The sequence below is a fragment of the Oreochromis niloticus genome, linkage group LG2 (genome assembly GCF_001858045.2).
Source record: "Oreochromis niloticus isolate F11D_XX linkage group LG2, O_niloticus_UMD_NMBU, whole genome shotgun sequence".
Lineage (NCBI taxonomy): Eukaryota > Metazoa > Chordata > Actinopteri > Cichliformes > Cichlidae > Oreochromis > Oreochromis niloticus.
In genome coordinates this window covers 23,232,037-23,247,857 of record NC_031966.2, presented here as the reverse complement: position 1 = coordinate 23,247,857, position 15,821 = coordinate 23,232,037, and the positions used below count along the sequence as shown (strand labels likewise).

General features: G+C 40.1%; 1 protein-coding gene across 1 annotated transcript in view; it reads right to left on the bottom strand.

The window, feature by feature from the left end:
• Positions 1 to 15,821, bottom strand: part of diaph1 (diaphanous related formin 1) — a 95,468-nt gene that overhangs the window by 12,538 nt on the left and 67,109 nt on the right. Inside the window, 8 exon segments of the mRNA XM_013271015.3 lie at positions 1,849 to 1,981; positions 2,455 to 2,619; positions 2,800 to 2,924; positions 3,147 to 3,276; positions 3,678 to 3,917; positions 4,302 to 4,403; positions 4,786 to 4,880; positions 4,980 to 5,078. Coding sequence (XP_013126469.2) covers positions 1,849 to 1,981; positions 2,455 to 2,619; positions 2,800 to 2,924; positions 3,147 to 3,276; positions 3,678 to 3,917; positions 4,302 to 4,403; positions 4,786 to 4,880; positions 4,980 to 5,078 — 1,089 coding nt within the window.

Below are 15,821 nucleotides of genomic sequence, written 5' to 3'. Positions count from 1 at the left end.
GTATTCTTTTACAGACTGTACTGACACCTAGCTGTAGAAATAAGGAATAGTAGCAGCAAGCTTTGGCGTATAGCCAAAGATGGCCCAGGGATAGTAGTAGACTGTATTTAACAGATAAAATTAGAGCAAAAATCTAAAAAGCTTGGAATGTCAAGTACTGGGTGTGGCAACTCTGCCAGTTTAGTATACTGACTGCTGTATTTATATTTTCTATGAGAGTCAGAAAAGGCAAGTCAAGCACTTAATGAGTCAATTATTTAAAAAAACGACATGTAGTGATTTCCAAAGAATCTCAAAATGATTTATACACAGTAACTAGCATCACATGCTTAGAATATGTGCAAACTGAGACTCCACTAAGTCTCACTCACATGGGAATGGCAAGGCCACAAACTGCAAACACACACTGACCTTCCAGGGTTTAACCAACAACTGGTATTATATGTTTACAGAGACAGAAAGTCAAAGGAACATTCAGAGAATTCATGAGATAGTAAGGGTATGCAAGCAGATTCGTGAGAGACAGAAAAAAGGGAACCAGGAACATGTCAGCGTGTGAAAGCACAGCTGCTGAAAACAGCCATTGTATAGCAGCCAGTATGAGGGTTATAAACAAATACAGAACAAAGACCAGGTGGGTGTGTGTGCCAAATTTGTGTGTGGTTAAATTCAAATAGGGGGTGTAGAACGACTCCAGGCTACAGGACAGTCAAATATGCCACCTGTATGTAAATGATCACTGTCCACTAAATGTGTGCACACAGACACTAATCTTTGAAGCACTATTATGTTCCATGTGTGCACGTCCCGAGAGGCTGAATATGAAACTTTACTTTCTGTTATATATCTTCCATACTTTAAACACTGAGGCAGAATTTTCTAAATGGAGTTTTGGTGGCTTGAACTGCCCTTTAAATGAACTGCATACAAAAGGGGAGCTAAAGGGGAAAACCTGGCAGTGGTAAAATAAAAGCAAGAAAGGGAGAAGAGAAAAGAAGCCAGCTGGAACATGCACTACTAGAAGAAAGCCCAGAAAGACTTTTTGTAAGAGTTTGAAAAGCCATCACACACACATATTTTGGCCAGTACAATGTTTCTTCAACACATGGCAAAGCAAAACAAAAACATTCACAACAAAATGACACAGTAATTTGTAACACACACACACACACACACACACACACACACACACTTGAGAGCACCAAGGCTATAGCACATTTCTACAGTGAAAAAGCAGGGGCTCTGCAGAACCAAAGTGGAGCCAGAGAGAGGAGGAATGCACTGAAAGTAGGTCACAGACTGAGAGAAGGGGGAAAAAGTCTCTGTGTATAAATATGCGTCTCCAAGGCAGGATTTGAGTGCTTACTGTGTAGACAGGGATGAGAGAGTCAGAATGCATGTGTTTGTTAAAGGGAACAACAATGCTACTAGCAATTTTTAAAGTGTAATAGCATTATCAGAAGAGTGGAAACATGTTTTTTTCCTGATAAGGAGAGTTGTGAGCCATTTCTGTTTTCTTTTGAGGGTGGAAAATTTCATGATTACTGGAGGAGTGAAAAGAGGTCAGGCACTTCCATGCTGTCCTCAGTTTATGTGGAGCATCATTGTTTCTTGCTTACTTTAAAACAGGTCATCAACATTAGATTAACTTCGGTCAATAAATGGGCTGGGTTGCTCTTTCACACACACACACACACACACACACACACACACACACACACCCCACAGATGTGTGGACTCTGACTGCCCCCAACAGGAATCTGAGGGGAATGCAAAGGAAGAGACGTGGCAAGTGTCTCTCCAGTTCATTGTCATGCACATAAATATATAGGATGCAGCAAAGGTGACCTGCGTTGATGTCAGGGAACTGGTTCTTCTTAAGTTTCTCCTCTTTTTCCTTTTCTGCTTTCTCTCTCGCCAGCTTGGCCCTCTTGATCTTCTCTTCAGCCTCCTTCCTTTTCTGATTCTCCTTCACTGCTTGCTGTTGGGTAAAGAATTAGAAAATATGACAAGGTCTAGCTACATAAATTCAACACAGAAATCGTTTAAGAATATCTTACATATATTGAAAGAGTAAACGTGAATAAAGCAACCCATGTATGATGGATATGATGGATGAAGTTTTGTACACAAAACTTCAAAACCAGTACTGGCCGTTATTCTTTATAACTGGCAAAACAAGTTATCTAAGGTGGAGCCCTCCCAAATGGTAAAATTACAGTTAATGTTTAAACAGATAATATAATGGAGTGACTCATTATTTTGTCAACACAGTCAGATGTACAGTCAATCCTTTTGATATTTGCCTTTGATGCATTACATTATTTGCAACTGAACTTGTGTTTAATTTTGTTTGTAATACATACATTCATTTTGTAGGCTGGTAAGAAAAGACTGAAAACCATAACAATCTTGTTTTTACTTACTTACTCATTTAGACTTACACATACACACCTGGAACATGTTTTTGAAGTTGTTGAGATCCCCAAATAATTCCTCGACAGAGATCTTTTTCGGGTCAAAGACAAAATAGTCTCCCAGATCACTGTATTGCTTTTCCATATTCTTGTGCATCAGATCCAGTTTCTCATACTGTTCTTGGGCATGGCTCACAAAGCTGTAAATACATTGTGTTAAGGCACACAGGAGTGTCATTCAAACACAAGAAAACACACAAAAAGCACTGTCATCATGACATGACATTTCCATTGATTTCTTAAAAAAAACAAAACAAAACAACTCAGTAACTAAATGAGGCCAACTGAGCAATTATATTTAATAGCTGAATAGAAAGGATATCGACATCTTCTCCGCGAACAGGTCCTTATCATTTTGTGGAGGAGGAAAGGTTTCCAGATCTTTCTCCAGGCTCTTGATCTGACGGCCCATCATTTCTAGGTTCTTCTGAATTGTCTCTGCAGAAACTGCCATGGACAAGGAAAATGTTGTCATTGGTAAGCACCCACAGATGAAGCTTGTCATATTGGTATTGACTTGAAGTGACTGACACAGTGAATAAGAGCAATAAATAGATCTCGGGTACGGTGTGCTATTTGCTGAAACAATATAAGCACTCTTTATTTAAAGAAGATCTGCATTACAAGATTAAAATAATATGTATAATATGGGTTACATGTCCCACGCACCTCTGCTGGCCTTTTCGACATGAATGAGCTCATCTGTAAAGCTCATGACATCAGGATACTGCTCCTGGCACACGTCAGCAAGGAAATGGAGCAGTGTCTGTTTCAGATCAGCTGATTTGGTGTCACGAAGCTAATTAGAAGAAAGATTTATTTAAAAAGGGTACAATGTCAACATAAGTGTGAATAGTTTCCAATCCTGAATGTACATTTTGACTGGGCTTTTATTGCCCAGTTCCTATTATTAAAAATGTGATAAAAGTACTACTATAAGTACAGTATAGTGTTTATACACTTAGTGTAGCAATATTTAAAGATGAAGAATTTACTATGTCAAGTCTTTATGCTAGTAATAGCGGTATATATCCTGTATTTGACACCAATATTAAAAAAAACAAAAAAAACAAAACAAAAAAAAAGCCAAACAAAACAAAACAAAATGTCAGTATTTCTCCAGTTACATACAGGATTTTCAGTAGATTCATTCAGTTTTTATTGTGGGTGTGTGTGTCATATGATCCCCCTTCACTTCACCTTGCACAGGTATGATATGGAGAAGCCGAATGCTGCTCCATTGCGAGAGCCAGAATTCATATAATTCCCAACAAGGAGGATGATCTGCAGCAACCTGGCGAATGTCTCACTTTTCCTAAGCTCTTCGCAAGCTGCTGTCACAGACACCACATCTGGCTTGATGTTGTTCAGCTGTTCCTCAAACTGCAGCTTGAACAAGATGGCCTGAAGCCGTGGCATCAACCGCTTCACACCGGACATCTGGAAAAAGAAGAGAGGGGCATACGAGACCATTCCCTGTTTGTTGCTACAGTGAGTGTGTGACAGTGTGTGTGTGCGTGCACGTGTCTGAGAGCATGCAGTTGTGGGTAAGTGCAGTGAGTTCATCTATTACCGAAATCTACAGTTGAACAAAGCTCCTTTGTTTAACAGCATGAGGACATTCTGTGTGTCTAATTTACTGACAAACCATCTTAGAAAACGAACCATCTCAACACTTTTTACAACTCATACTGACACCACAACAAGTTTGTGGTTGGTTAGCTTCAAGTCAGCTGACAATTCAACAATAACCATCTTATGAAAGAGAAGTGTCTATTTTTTTCCTGCGCTTTCATTTGCACATGTATATGCAAGTTTCCTTACCACTACTCCAAACTGTTCAGACTCAGCCAAGTCATCGTATTCATCCTTCATTTCTGCCAGGACACCCAGCTGGTCTGGTCCTGGCAGTTGCTTGATCAGGTTCTAAGTGACAATGAGAGAAATTTATACTGGAAGACACTTACATGAAGAAGCTTGAAAATGTTGGATTTTTATTTACTATGTCATAAGGATCTCAACATGACTTCAGGGTAACTGAAAGTTTTATAAAGTTAAATAAAAATGTCATTTTGCTGAAAATCATCAACAAAACAGGCACTATGAAATAAAAGTCTAGATGAAGCACACACTATCATCCAGTTCATTTTTTCACTTATTCTACAGACAGTCAAACACATTAAACCTATAAATCTAGTACGAGAGGTAACACACAGGAATAAAGGAAAGAGAAAATCCTTTTTATCAAATAACTATATTTTATTTCATAATACAAATGAACAGATGCAACACAACACTCAGTCAATACCTGAACCATGGACTCTGTGAGGACCTTCTCATTAACCTGCAGGATGGCATTCTTGATCTCCTCATAAGGGATACGGAACGATCCCAGGAAAATAGCTTCATGAGAAAACACAAGAAGCATGACTTACTTATGGCCCATTTTTATGCATAAAAAGCAAGGTCATTAATATAGTCTTATCAGGATAGTGGACTTACAGAGATTCTGTGAAGACTTTGTGTCAAGAACCTTCAGCTCTTTCACCTTCTTCTTCTGCGCCTGTTTCTTTTCATCCCCACCATCCTGCTCCTTTTTAGCTGTAGAGGTGGACAGAGACGAGGGAAACTTTATATTCACTTACAGAAAGCAAAAAGAGGAGCCTTTGTAACAAAATTAACTTCTTGTTATCTTTCATAATTTTAAATGACTTGTACACTTATACAGAAATAACACTGCGGAAAAAAAGAGTAGTGAAATTAGTGGGTTAAAAGACAGAAAGAAGTGGATTAGATTGACAGACAGAGGGCACATGTGATGGCTATAAAAACTGACAGACTTGGCACAGCTTTTACTTTTTTCATTTTCTCCAAACTGTATGGTGTCATGGAGGTGTCAGGAATATCACATCAGTGGTTTGGGGTACACATGAACTAACATGAAATGGCTGTAGCACCAGGGGAAACATGTCCCTGGAGTGTGTGGGCCTTTTAAATATGGTCAGACAGTTGTTCGCTGTAAGGCATTTGAAGTTTGGATTCACCACGCTGCACATAGACACACCCATCTATTGCACACTCTCACACTCAGCAGAGGCATTTTTCATTAACTTATTTTGACAAGGTCAGGATTGTGACTGTAAGGATGTGTCAGAGTGTGGGGGAGGATGTGAACTAGATTAGAATGAAGAGTGAATGATGAACACGGATTTGACCACATAGCAGCCCACTGTACACATAGCCAGGCACATTAGGGTCAGCAGAGATCCGGATGTCACAACTGTTGTTTCCATCAATATCTAACCACTTGTACTTGATTTACTGCACGTCACGATCCAAGCTAAATACTTATATTTATAAGCAACTTGTATCTCATTATATTGTTTAAATAACCCTGAGTTTATCTTTTCCAATTAAATCACAATTTGAGACTTATCAGCCCATCCATAGCTGCATCTTTGCCTCATCTTTGTAAAGCTGAGATACAAGAACTCCACACATATACAAAAAGAAGCTACTGCAAAAAGTCAACAATGGTGCTGGCATGACATACAGGGTGAGTACTTCCTTTTACGGCAAACAATACAAAAAAACCTTTCATCATAAGCAGACTACCCGCTTCAACTGCCTAAAGATGACCTGATGCAGTGTGTTAGTAAAATCTATTTTCAGTTCCATTCCGTTACCTACCCTACCCCTACTGTATATGCAGTCTAATTTCTTAATTTCCTCAGTGATTCCACCGTATCATACAAGAGTGTTTACCTTCAAGTGCAGTTTATTAGAAAAGCAAAAGATGACTTTGGTTAAACAGCAGCACTGTAATCTATTCTCCACACAGACAACGGCGACAACAACAACAGCTTCACAGTTCTTTCCTTCATCTGTCCACTCATCCATATGTCCAGTCAAACAGTACTTTGTCTCGATGTGAGACACCTATCAGCCAAGCAGGCTGTTAATGAGCCAGGCTCCTAATGAGCTCCTCATCTCTCAGTTTAGCCACTCATTCAGGACGCACAGATATACACAGAACAGTCAGTTCAGTTGACTGCGGCCTTAAAAGGGCCCATTGTTTCTTTCAGTATTAGCTTCAGCTTTATGAAACTCCCTACTGGTGGTCAACCACCATTTGTATCTTAGGCTTCGACTTTGTAAGTTTGTTTATGTGTGTTTTCATATAGTTTGCATTATATCAGTATATTCAGTTGTGTGTTTCACTGCCACCAGCAGTACTACTGCATGTTCAGTGTTTCATTACTAGTCCCTGCTGAGGCCAGGAAACCAAAGCAGGAAGCCAGGAATCACAGATACACACAGGATAGGAAAATCCATCAGGACATCTGAGCGGAAATGACTGTCTTGCACAAACACAAAGAGCAAGTCACAGCTGACATGTTATAAAGAAAGGAAGTTGCAAGCTTATACAAATAAACATCATCAGAGAGACAAACAAGGAAACTGACAGTGACAGGAAATAATTCACGTATTCAAGATATGCCATCTAAAAATGGAAGAAATTAAGATAATGCTTAAAGCCCAACATCAAATCCCTGGATAGTAACCTAAACAGCTCGGTTTGGAAAAAGATGAGTGACCTGGTAGCAGCATCATGTCACGAGGTCAGTGTGTGTGTGTGTGTGTGTGTGTGTGTCTTTGGGAGCAGCAGAGACTCAGTGAGGGAGCATGTGTCTTTGTGCATGTGGAAATCTACAGTGCTTCAGTGCCAGCTGCGCTCTAGCCAATAGAATCACTCCTGGCTATGTTGACATCATGGCTGATTCATAAAATGGGGTCTGGTGTTCACATTGTAAAATGGCTGCTCATAGGTTTCCACAGACACAGCCCACTCTTTTCATTTATGAGCAGATGGCACCTCTAGTGGTTGCTATGGAGCACTGCATCGTGCTACTCTTAGTCATTGTGGGGGAGGAAAGGAGATGACTGGGGCAGAACACACATGTGTGACTAGGCACACAAACATACACAAGCCACATGTACGCAGTTGTGGAATACTGACATCTTAACATCCACATGTTTTATTGTCCCAGCTGCCTTTTTGTTAAAACCCTGATACACAGAAGGACTCTTTTCTGGAAACAAAACACTACCACCAATTGCACGCACGCACGCACGCACGCACACGCACACACACACACACACACACACGCGCTTTTTTCTCATCATCTGTCAGTGCCAAGCAGCTGTTGGGGAGACAAGGGGGGAGAGTTCCAGGAAAAGCTGTGGTGTGTGTGTGCGCATGTGCGTGCACAAACACACATGTGCAATGAAAAGACATTCTTCCATTTCTGACTTCTGTTTCTAATTAAGTGGGAAGGGGGAAAAAGCAGAAAGGTGGGGGATGAGAGAAACTAAAGAAAGAGTACTGAGGATCATGAGAATCCAAGTCATGCTGCGGTCTTTGTCAATATGTAACTAAGTGTCTGTGTATGTGTCTGTCTGACCGGAGCTACACAAAGGGAAGTCTGTTATCAGTCAGCAGACCTGAGTGTCTACTTCACCACCCCTTCCTATTCCCTTCTACTTCATCCCTCACTCCTTAAAAGGAGAAAATTTGTAGTGGAGATGGTGTCGAGTAGCCAGAGTAGGATAGGGAGAATATATATATATATATATTTTTTAAAAAAGCAAAAAAGATCAAATGAAGGAAAAAGATCAAGCTTAGTAGGAATAGAGAGAATCAAAGAAAGGAAAAAGAATCAAGTACACTTTGATCCCTTTAGCTTCAACTCAAAGAATAGCTTTAGCCCACTCTCAGAAAGCATAGCCTCTTCTCTTTACTATCGCCTTTTCAGTCTTTTCATGTGGTCTATTCATCCTATCATCACCACTCCCTGTTTGTGGAGTGCTGGCGTTTATTTTTAACCCACTAAAAGCTTTCAGATGATGTGCTCCATTGTATATTTGTGGCATCAAGACTATTTTTCATAGTCCCTCTGGTGGTGAGATAGAAAACATTAACTTTATATAGCTTCAAACAAAAGTGTTTTTTTTTTTTTCCATTTAGCATTCCAGGGCTGCTGGAGATCAAATAAAGTGGAACAGAAGAGAGGGAGTATAGTTTCAACATCAACATCTGAGTTGAGTGGTTCTGCTGGAAAAAGTTGCTGAAAATGCTCCAGAGAAAGAACTAAAAACAGATCTTCTGCCAACCTCTAACATCAACAAAGACTGAATGTATTACAGGCAAACGTAATGAGAACATTATGTTTTTAGCTTAAGAAGTTTACTTACATAACGCTAAACTAGTCAAAATAAAAATGAGACAAAGAAGAAAAACATGAGGAGGGAGCATAAAGTTCTTTGTCTAAAGTAAACAAAGCCAAAACTATGGCAGACAGATGGACAGCTGTAGCCATGGTCCCTTTAAACTTTAAATGTCCCACATTCTGTCACTTTCTACATAAGAGTGTGTGTTACAATGTAAGAGTGTTTGACAGAAGAAGAATAAGGGGGTTTCCACGGTAACCTTGGGTCTGAAAGAGCCCCTTCATCCTGTTTTTCACTGTGAAAGGAAATGAGGAGAAAAAAATTCCTGACTGTGTGTATGTGTGTGTGTGCTTGCACAATTGTGTGAAAAGGACCAGATGGCAGGGTGGGGCAGTGAGGAGGGGGGAGCAAGGCAGGATGTGGGCAGGGCCAGAATCCAGAGGGAGGGCATGTGGGAGGGGCTAAGACTGTGCTCCCTTGCGCTCCCCTGGTGCATGAATGCTGCAACTACAACTGAGATTTTTGAAATAATTCCTATCATTCAATATTTGCTTTAGAAACACTACAAAACACTGTTTTTATGACTAAAAAATTCATAAAAATCCCCAAACTATCCATTTAATATTTGGTCATTAGAAATGACCCACTGGCTCAAACTTTACAAACATTTAAACAAAAACAGACAACTTGCATGGCCTCAATTTTATTAATGTCCGTTTCACTTCACAACATCCTCTTACTTCCTGTTAGCTGAAGAACATTGTATATTTAAGTTCAAACAATTTTCTCATTTATTGCTTTTAACTAGTTGCTTTTAACAAATGATAATTTTTTACAACACCTTTAACTTTTTAAACATTTATGACATCAATTTTAAAACAAGGGGTCTTTGTCAGAATAACAGCAGGAAAACAGGGTTTTTTTTTGTTTTTTTTTTTAAATTCTCCACAAATTCTAAATATTTTCTGCTTTTAAATTGGACAAGAGGGACAAAATGATATTTTCATATACCTCATTAGGTTTTAAACTAGAATAACTTGGTGAGTTCACAGCTGGAACAGTTAATTTTGAATATCTGCACGAAGCAGAAAGCACCATAATCGCATCTGTATTTTTTTCATTTTAATTCTTGGATTAATTAAAAGTAATTTTTTTAAATTACAATGTAGAGTATGGAGGCTAAAAGTCTGATTCCTTCAGTGAGGCCAGGATTTATTCATGGAGTCACAGTGCCCTCCATTGGTGTACTTGGTGAACTGCAGCTTGATGACAAAAGGCTGGCAAACCTCTGCATCCAGCTGGCTACACTGTTTATTACCTTCGCACTCTGTCCAAGTTGTGTATTTGTGCATGTTAATGAATGTGTTTGTGGACAAAGAAGGAGGAAATGCTGAAAGAAAGAACATACTGCTTTGTTTTATGTGTATGTGACGATGGAAAGCGTACAAAACACGTGTCTGTGAGTGTGGTCATTGGATCTGTACGTGTGGGTTTGCGTGGTAATGTTGTTCTCTTAGGGCCAATCTGACCTCTCTGTGCTCTTCTGGCCATGAAGGTCTTTGGTGATGACGCACACATGGCACGTAATGAGACACACTCTTTCTCTCTCTCTGTCTCTCACACACACACACACACACACAGTACGCTGCCTGCATTGCTGATAAGGTGCACTACATTCGACACACCGACACAGCACTACCTTGAACTCGAATTCACACTTGCTGAAACCACACAAAGAGCCAATAAATCCCCATAGCAAATAACAGAGGACACAGACAGAGCTCCCCCCCACCCAACAAACACACACTCACGCACAGAGAGAGGTGAGCTGCTATGGTGTGCTTATTAAATCAGTCCTATATCAGCCAGTCTCCTTGGGACATCAGAAAAGATTTACTACTGCAATTACACCAGCTAATTACAAGGAGGAGAGAGAGAGGGAGTGTAGGGGAGCTACAGAGTGTAAAGGGGAGAAGAAAATCAAATCAGAAAAGAGCGAGAGCAAATAAAGGTGTGAAAACTGAGACGATGAGAGAGCAAATGAAGGAGAGAGAGCGAGAAGGAAAGAAGTTTAAAAGACAAAGATGATGACAATGCGACCTTGAGCCACCCATCACACCTGAGCCTCAAATGTTGTACAAATACACAACTGGAGAACACAAAAGCTTCATTGTTTAAAGTCACAAACCACCTGTGTGTGTCTGACTAACTGAGTAACTCACTGGGTATGCAAGTAGTTTTTTGTGTTACTCTGGCAGCCTGTGTGGTGCTTTGGTGTTTGTTATTCACAGTGTGAATGTCCTTGATGCTACACTGGCCTTCACAGCACAGTGCTCCCTCTACGGAGAGCAAAGTGAATTACATCATTAAGCAGGCTCGCTTCTATGCTGGGTATCAATCAACTCTCAACCTTGTTCCTAGTGTTGTGGATGGCATGCAGTGACATTTGCAGTCACTGTTCATATCCATGTGTATAGGGCTGACAGGCAAGATTAGTGACTCTAGAGACAGCTATCTGTGGAGGTTGGACAGCCTCTCATTCGCAATATAGTCGAGGAGCAGAAATGAAGAAGAGCTAATAATTTAATACTACATCATTTCCAGTACAGAAATAATTTACGCCCAAATCTAAGCTGTTCTGAACAAAGGATTCACAAGCTCTTGCTCGTAGATACTGAAGCTTAGACAGAAGTCTTGGAGCTTAATGTTACTCTCTGTACAGTGCCAGTGGCCTTCCTAATGTACTGGCATTTCTGCCCATCTAGACCGCTACTATCATATATGCACGGCCATGCAGTGCAAGTCTCATTTATATGAGCATAGCGGTAGAAATGGAAACTTAAAAATTGGGTTTCTATCTCAATTAAAAAGTTAGATGAACTCTAACACACATGCACCCCATGAGGCGTATTCTGCCCCGGGCAAAAAGGATTAGGTACTGCACTCCTGTCAGAACTCAAATATTCATTATTACCTTATGGAAAGATAGCAGACTGGGAGCAAGAAGGAGCAAGAAAAAGGAGGGAAAAAAAGGAGCATGAGTACGTGATAGAGAGGCACTTTATGAATACAAGCGGTTCAGACTTATGCAAAGCAAAACAGATGAAAGGAGGACAGAGAAAAATGGAGGTCTACACGGTGTCATGCCATGGAGGACAGTTAAAAGCGCATAACTGTGCTGGTGCACACACTCATCCTGTTAATCCCCAAGTTCTGTCCTCTCGTCTCCAACCATCCATCCCTTTACTCATCTTTATCTCTGCTTCAGTGATGAGGACAAAGGAAAGCACTCAATCACTGGCCCACCCTTCCTCCCTTGTCGCCTTCTCTTGGTCTCTGCAGGCAAGGCCTAGAGGCCTGATTAGTAATTGTGACTAGACCACATGGTGAAAAGACTAGCACACACATGCACACGCACATAGGAGCATGTTCAGACAAATATGTATATAAAAGGCACACAAATGTGGCAAAGAGGACGACGAGCGCCAGTTCTGCTAGATCTAATTATCCCTCGAGCAAGGCACAATGAGGGGGCTGAAAAGGAGTAAGGAATTTTGCCTTTTCTAATGTCAGCCACCGCTTGCAGGACATATGCGCATATGCACACACACACTTGAGTGTCTGTCTCGAGGCAAAAAAAATTGGGTTATTTTTTGGTGTCTGTCACGATTTTTTCTTTCCCAGCCAACATATTAACATGATCAAGCCGAGGAAACAATGACAGAGGAGAGGCAAGGAGAGAAAAAGTAAAGAAAATGAAAAGTGGAAAAGATGTGAAGAGCAGTACTTGAGGAGAGATAAAGGAGATGAGTAACAAAGTCAAGCAATTGCGAAAGGAAACAGTACTGTGGGGGAAGAGTGTGGGGAAAAACATGAGATGGAAGAATGGGGAGAAAGAAAGCGATATTGTCAATGGAATACGAATAAAGATCCCAGTTCGAGAAAGACTGTCACAATTCTCATGATTAACACAGTGGAAAAATAGTCATCTCCATATGCATGATTGAGAAAATAACCAGACCCCTTTTTAGCGCATCAATCTACATTCAATAAAAATAAAATAAAAATATTTTTTGTCTTATTTATAGTAAACTCAAAACTTAAATCTCACATTCATGTACAAAGCATTCAAACCTTCAGTATTTTAGCCTCAACAAAAACTTCTCAGAGATAAGTCTGCAAAAATAAGAAGCAACTGTGAAATAAGATTTTCAGGTTCCTCCATAAATATTTTGGACTGGTTTAGGGTTTGAATGGCAAACTAAAGTACAGTCAGAGACTTCTCAAGAAGCCACTCCACATTCATCTTGGATGTTTGCTTTGGGCCAGTATCACAGGTTATGGTGAAATGTAATTTCAATCTTAGCTGATTTGTTTTTTAAATTAAAGGCCTCTTTGTATTTGCCTGAATTCATCCTTCAGTTCTGATTATTTTCCCTGTCCATGCCACTAACAAGCAACCAAACAGTATATAAATGTCACCACAATTCTTCATTGGAGGAATACTATAACCCAGATGATGAGCACTGCCCAATTTCAGAGAGGTCATTTTTCTTTGTTTTATTTACATTAGACAACCTTTTTCCTCAGCATATGGACTTGCTAACTTTAAGCTTTCTAGTAACAAGTGGTTTTCACCTAACCACTTTAGGCCTGAATGACCTAGCACTGTAGATATGGAAGTCCTTTTAGCAGGTTCTCCACTCTATGTAAGAGACTTCTTACATAGAGAGACTGCAATATTCTTGGTCAGCTCCTTGTTACTCACTTTGTCTGGAAGGCCAAGTCTGTGAAGACACACACACACACACACACACACACACACACACACACACCTACCTACGTACACATTTAAACTTGTGTCTTACAAGTTTAGTTTGTCTCTGTTTGAGAAGTCTAAACATCTCAAACAGAGACCTAACTAGCATGGTGCACTTGAATACTATTCTACCTGCTGCAGAACAGGGTCTGAATTCTTTTCCTTCAGTTTGATTTTTAAATCATCTGCAGCATGTTTTTATTTTTCTATTAAGGATTACTGAGTGTAGAGTGATATCCATTGAAGAAGCTGCATAAAATCCAATGCAAATTATTTGTAAAGAACAAAGTGTGTAAAAGGTGAAGGGGTCTGAATATTTTCTGAATACACAACCCAAACAGCAGTGACCTGGAATTTAGTGCATTTTATTCAATCCTTTTAAATAACGGTAAATATATTGCAGTTCATACTGTGAAGAACGCAACGAACACTTATTAGCATTTGTGTATGTGAACCTTTTTCTTTGTTGCGCACACTTTAGGAAAACTACTGCAGGTGTTTGAAATACATCAAAACACTGGATCAGAGTCAAACTAAGTAGCTGGAGGGGGATGACAACTATGATCTGGCAACCTCCACTTCTGCGTGGGAACCTGGGGAAAAGTCTATCTCACCAAAGATCCACTGGAGTGCTGCAGGGTTTTTAGTTTGTGAAATCCATTTTAACCCCTCCCCAAAAGAGAGGGAAAAAAAATCCCCAACCCCCCAAAATAAACAAAACAAGAGAAATAGATATTTAAACAGAGAAATAGACATGCAAATCCTCTCCTAGAACATCTGTCTGCTGGCCTCTCACAGGAATTGGCTGTAGCTGAGGCTGGTGAAATGCAAGACACACATGCATGCACACAACGACACAAACAAAAAACAAATTTCACAGAAGTACACACCTAATCCCTCTATGTGCTTAGTGAGCCATCAGGGGACGTGTTGCCAATCAGACAGCTATGTGAGGCTGGGTGAATGAAAACAATCAAGAAATAACACACAATATGGCTCAGAGAGTGTTTATGAGTATTTATGTGCATGAGTGTTTGCTGGACTGAATTCACAGATTCATACACATAACCAGAGACCGGACTCTCTACTCGGCCAACACATTCCTAGAGTGACTGCATGTGGAGAAATTTTCTAGATCTTCTGTAACTAAAAAAAAAAAAAAATGACTGACGGCAAGGATGACATATTCAGGAAAAGAATTAATCTTAACACTCATCATGCATCTTTTGAATCTGAATCAAAGCTTCTCTAAAGTGAACGTATGTAAAGATTATCTTCTGCACTGGGGAGCTTCAACCTCCAGGGTCACCTGGAGGTGATTTGTTTTATTATTTAGAGCTCTAGAGTTCACAGTCTCTACAATGGCAGTAGTAAGGGCAATGTTGTGCTTTAAAAAAAATAGTACCCAAGGAGAGGAAGTCAGCAGACTTCTCTGCAAATTATTGAAAAGAAAAGAAAAAAAAAGAAAAAAGAAAATGTAGTGCTTTTTCCTTCTACCTGTTGTTTATACAGTGGACTTGTGACCTAGCATGTGTGTTTATGTCTAGCAAGCTATCGCTCTCTCTCCATCTTGTCTCTTCTCACGGCTCAGTGAGTGTGTCAGTCTGCATTGGCCCTCTTTCAGAAGCTACTGAGAGATGGCAGCACCATTAAAATTTAACCCACTATCTCACCACTCACCACATATTGACAAGAGCGAGGAGAGAGAATGGCAGATAGTCATGCAGGCATACAAGGATATACAAAAATGTATCTAACCACAGATATGGGCGCACACACACGCGCACATCAATGCACGCACACTAATTTCCAAGGAGTCAGTCAGATGTGATTGCAAAAGATGGGGAGCGATGGAGCGAAAGATCCTATACAGATGGAAAGTAAAGAATAAGATTGAATAGATTACCACTTGAAAACTGCACACATACACACGTGATGCACAGACAGTTATGGAAATGATTGGCATCAATTTAGCGAGGGAAATGGAGAATGTGTATAGGCCTAACGCCCTATCAGTCCACACTATCCCTTCTCACCAAATCCACATTTCTACACTTTCTATTACTTGCTCCCTCATCAGCTCTGGCTTTTCAATCCCTCACAAGAAATCCTTCTTTTGTTTCCCTCCACCTCCTTTCTAAATGTATCACTCTTTTTCAGTTTAATATTTTTGACACATAGCTTTTTCATTTTTCTGTCCTCTCTCTCCATCTAGCCTTTCTACCGCTCTCCTTCTCTTGTGCTGTTCCTGTCCTTTTCTGCCCCAGCGGAGTGTGGGATAGCAGGCAGTGCTG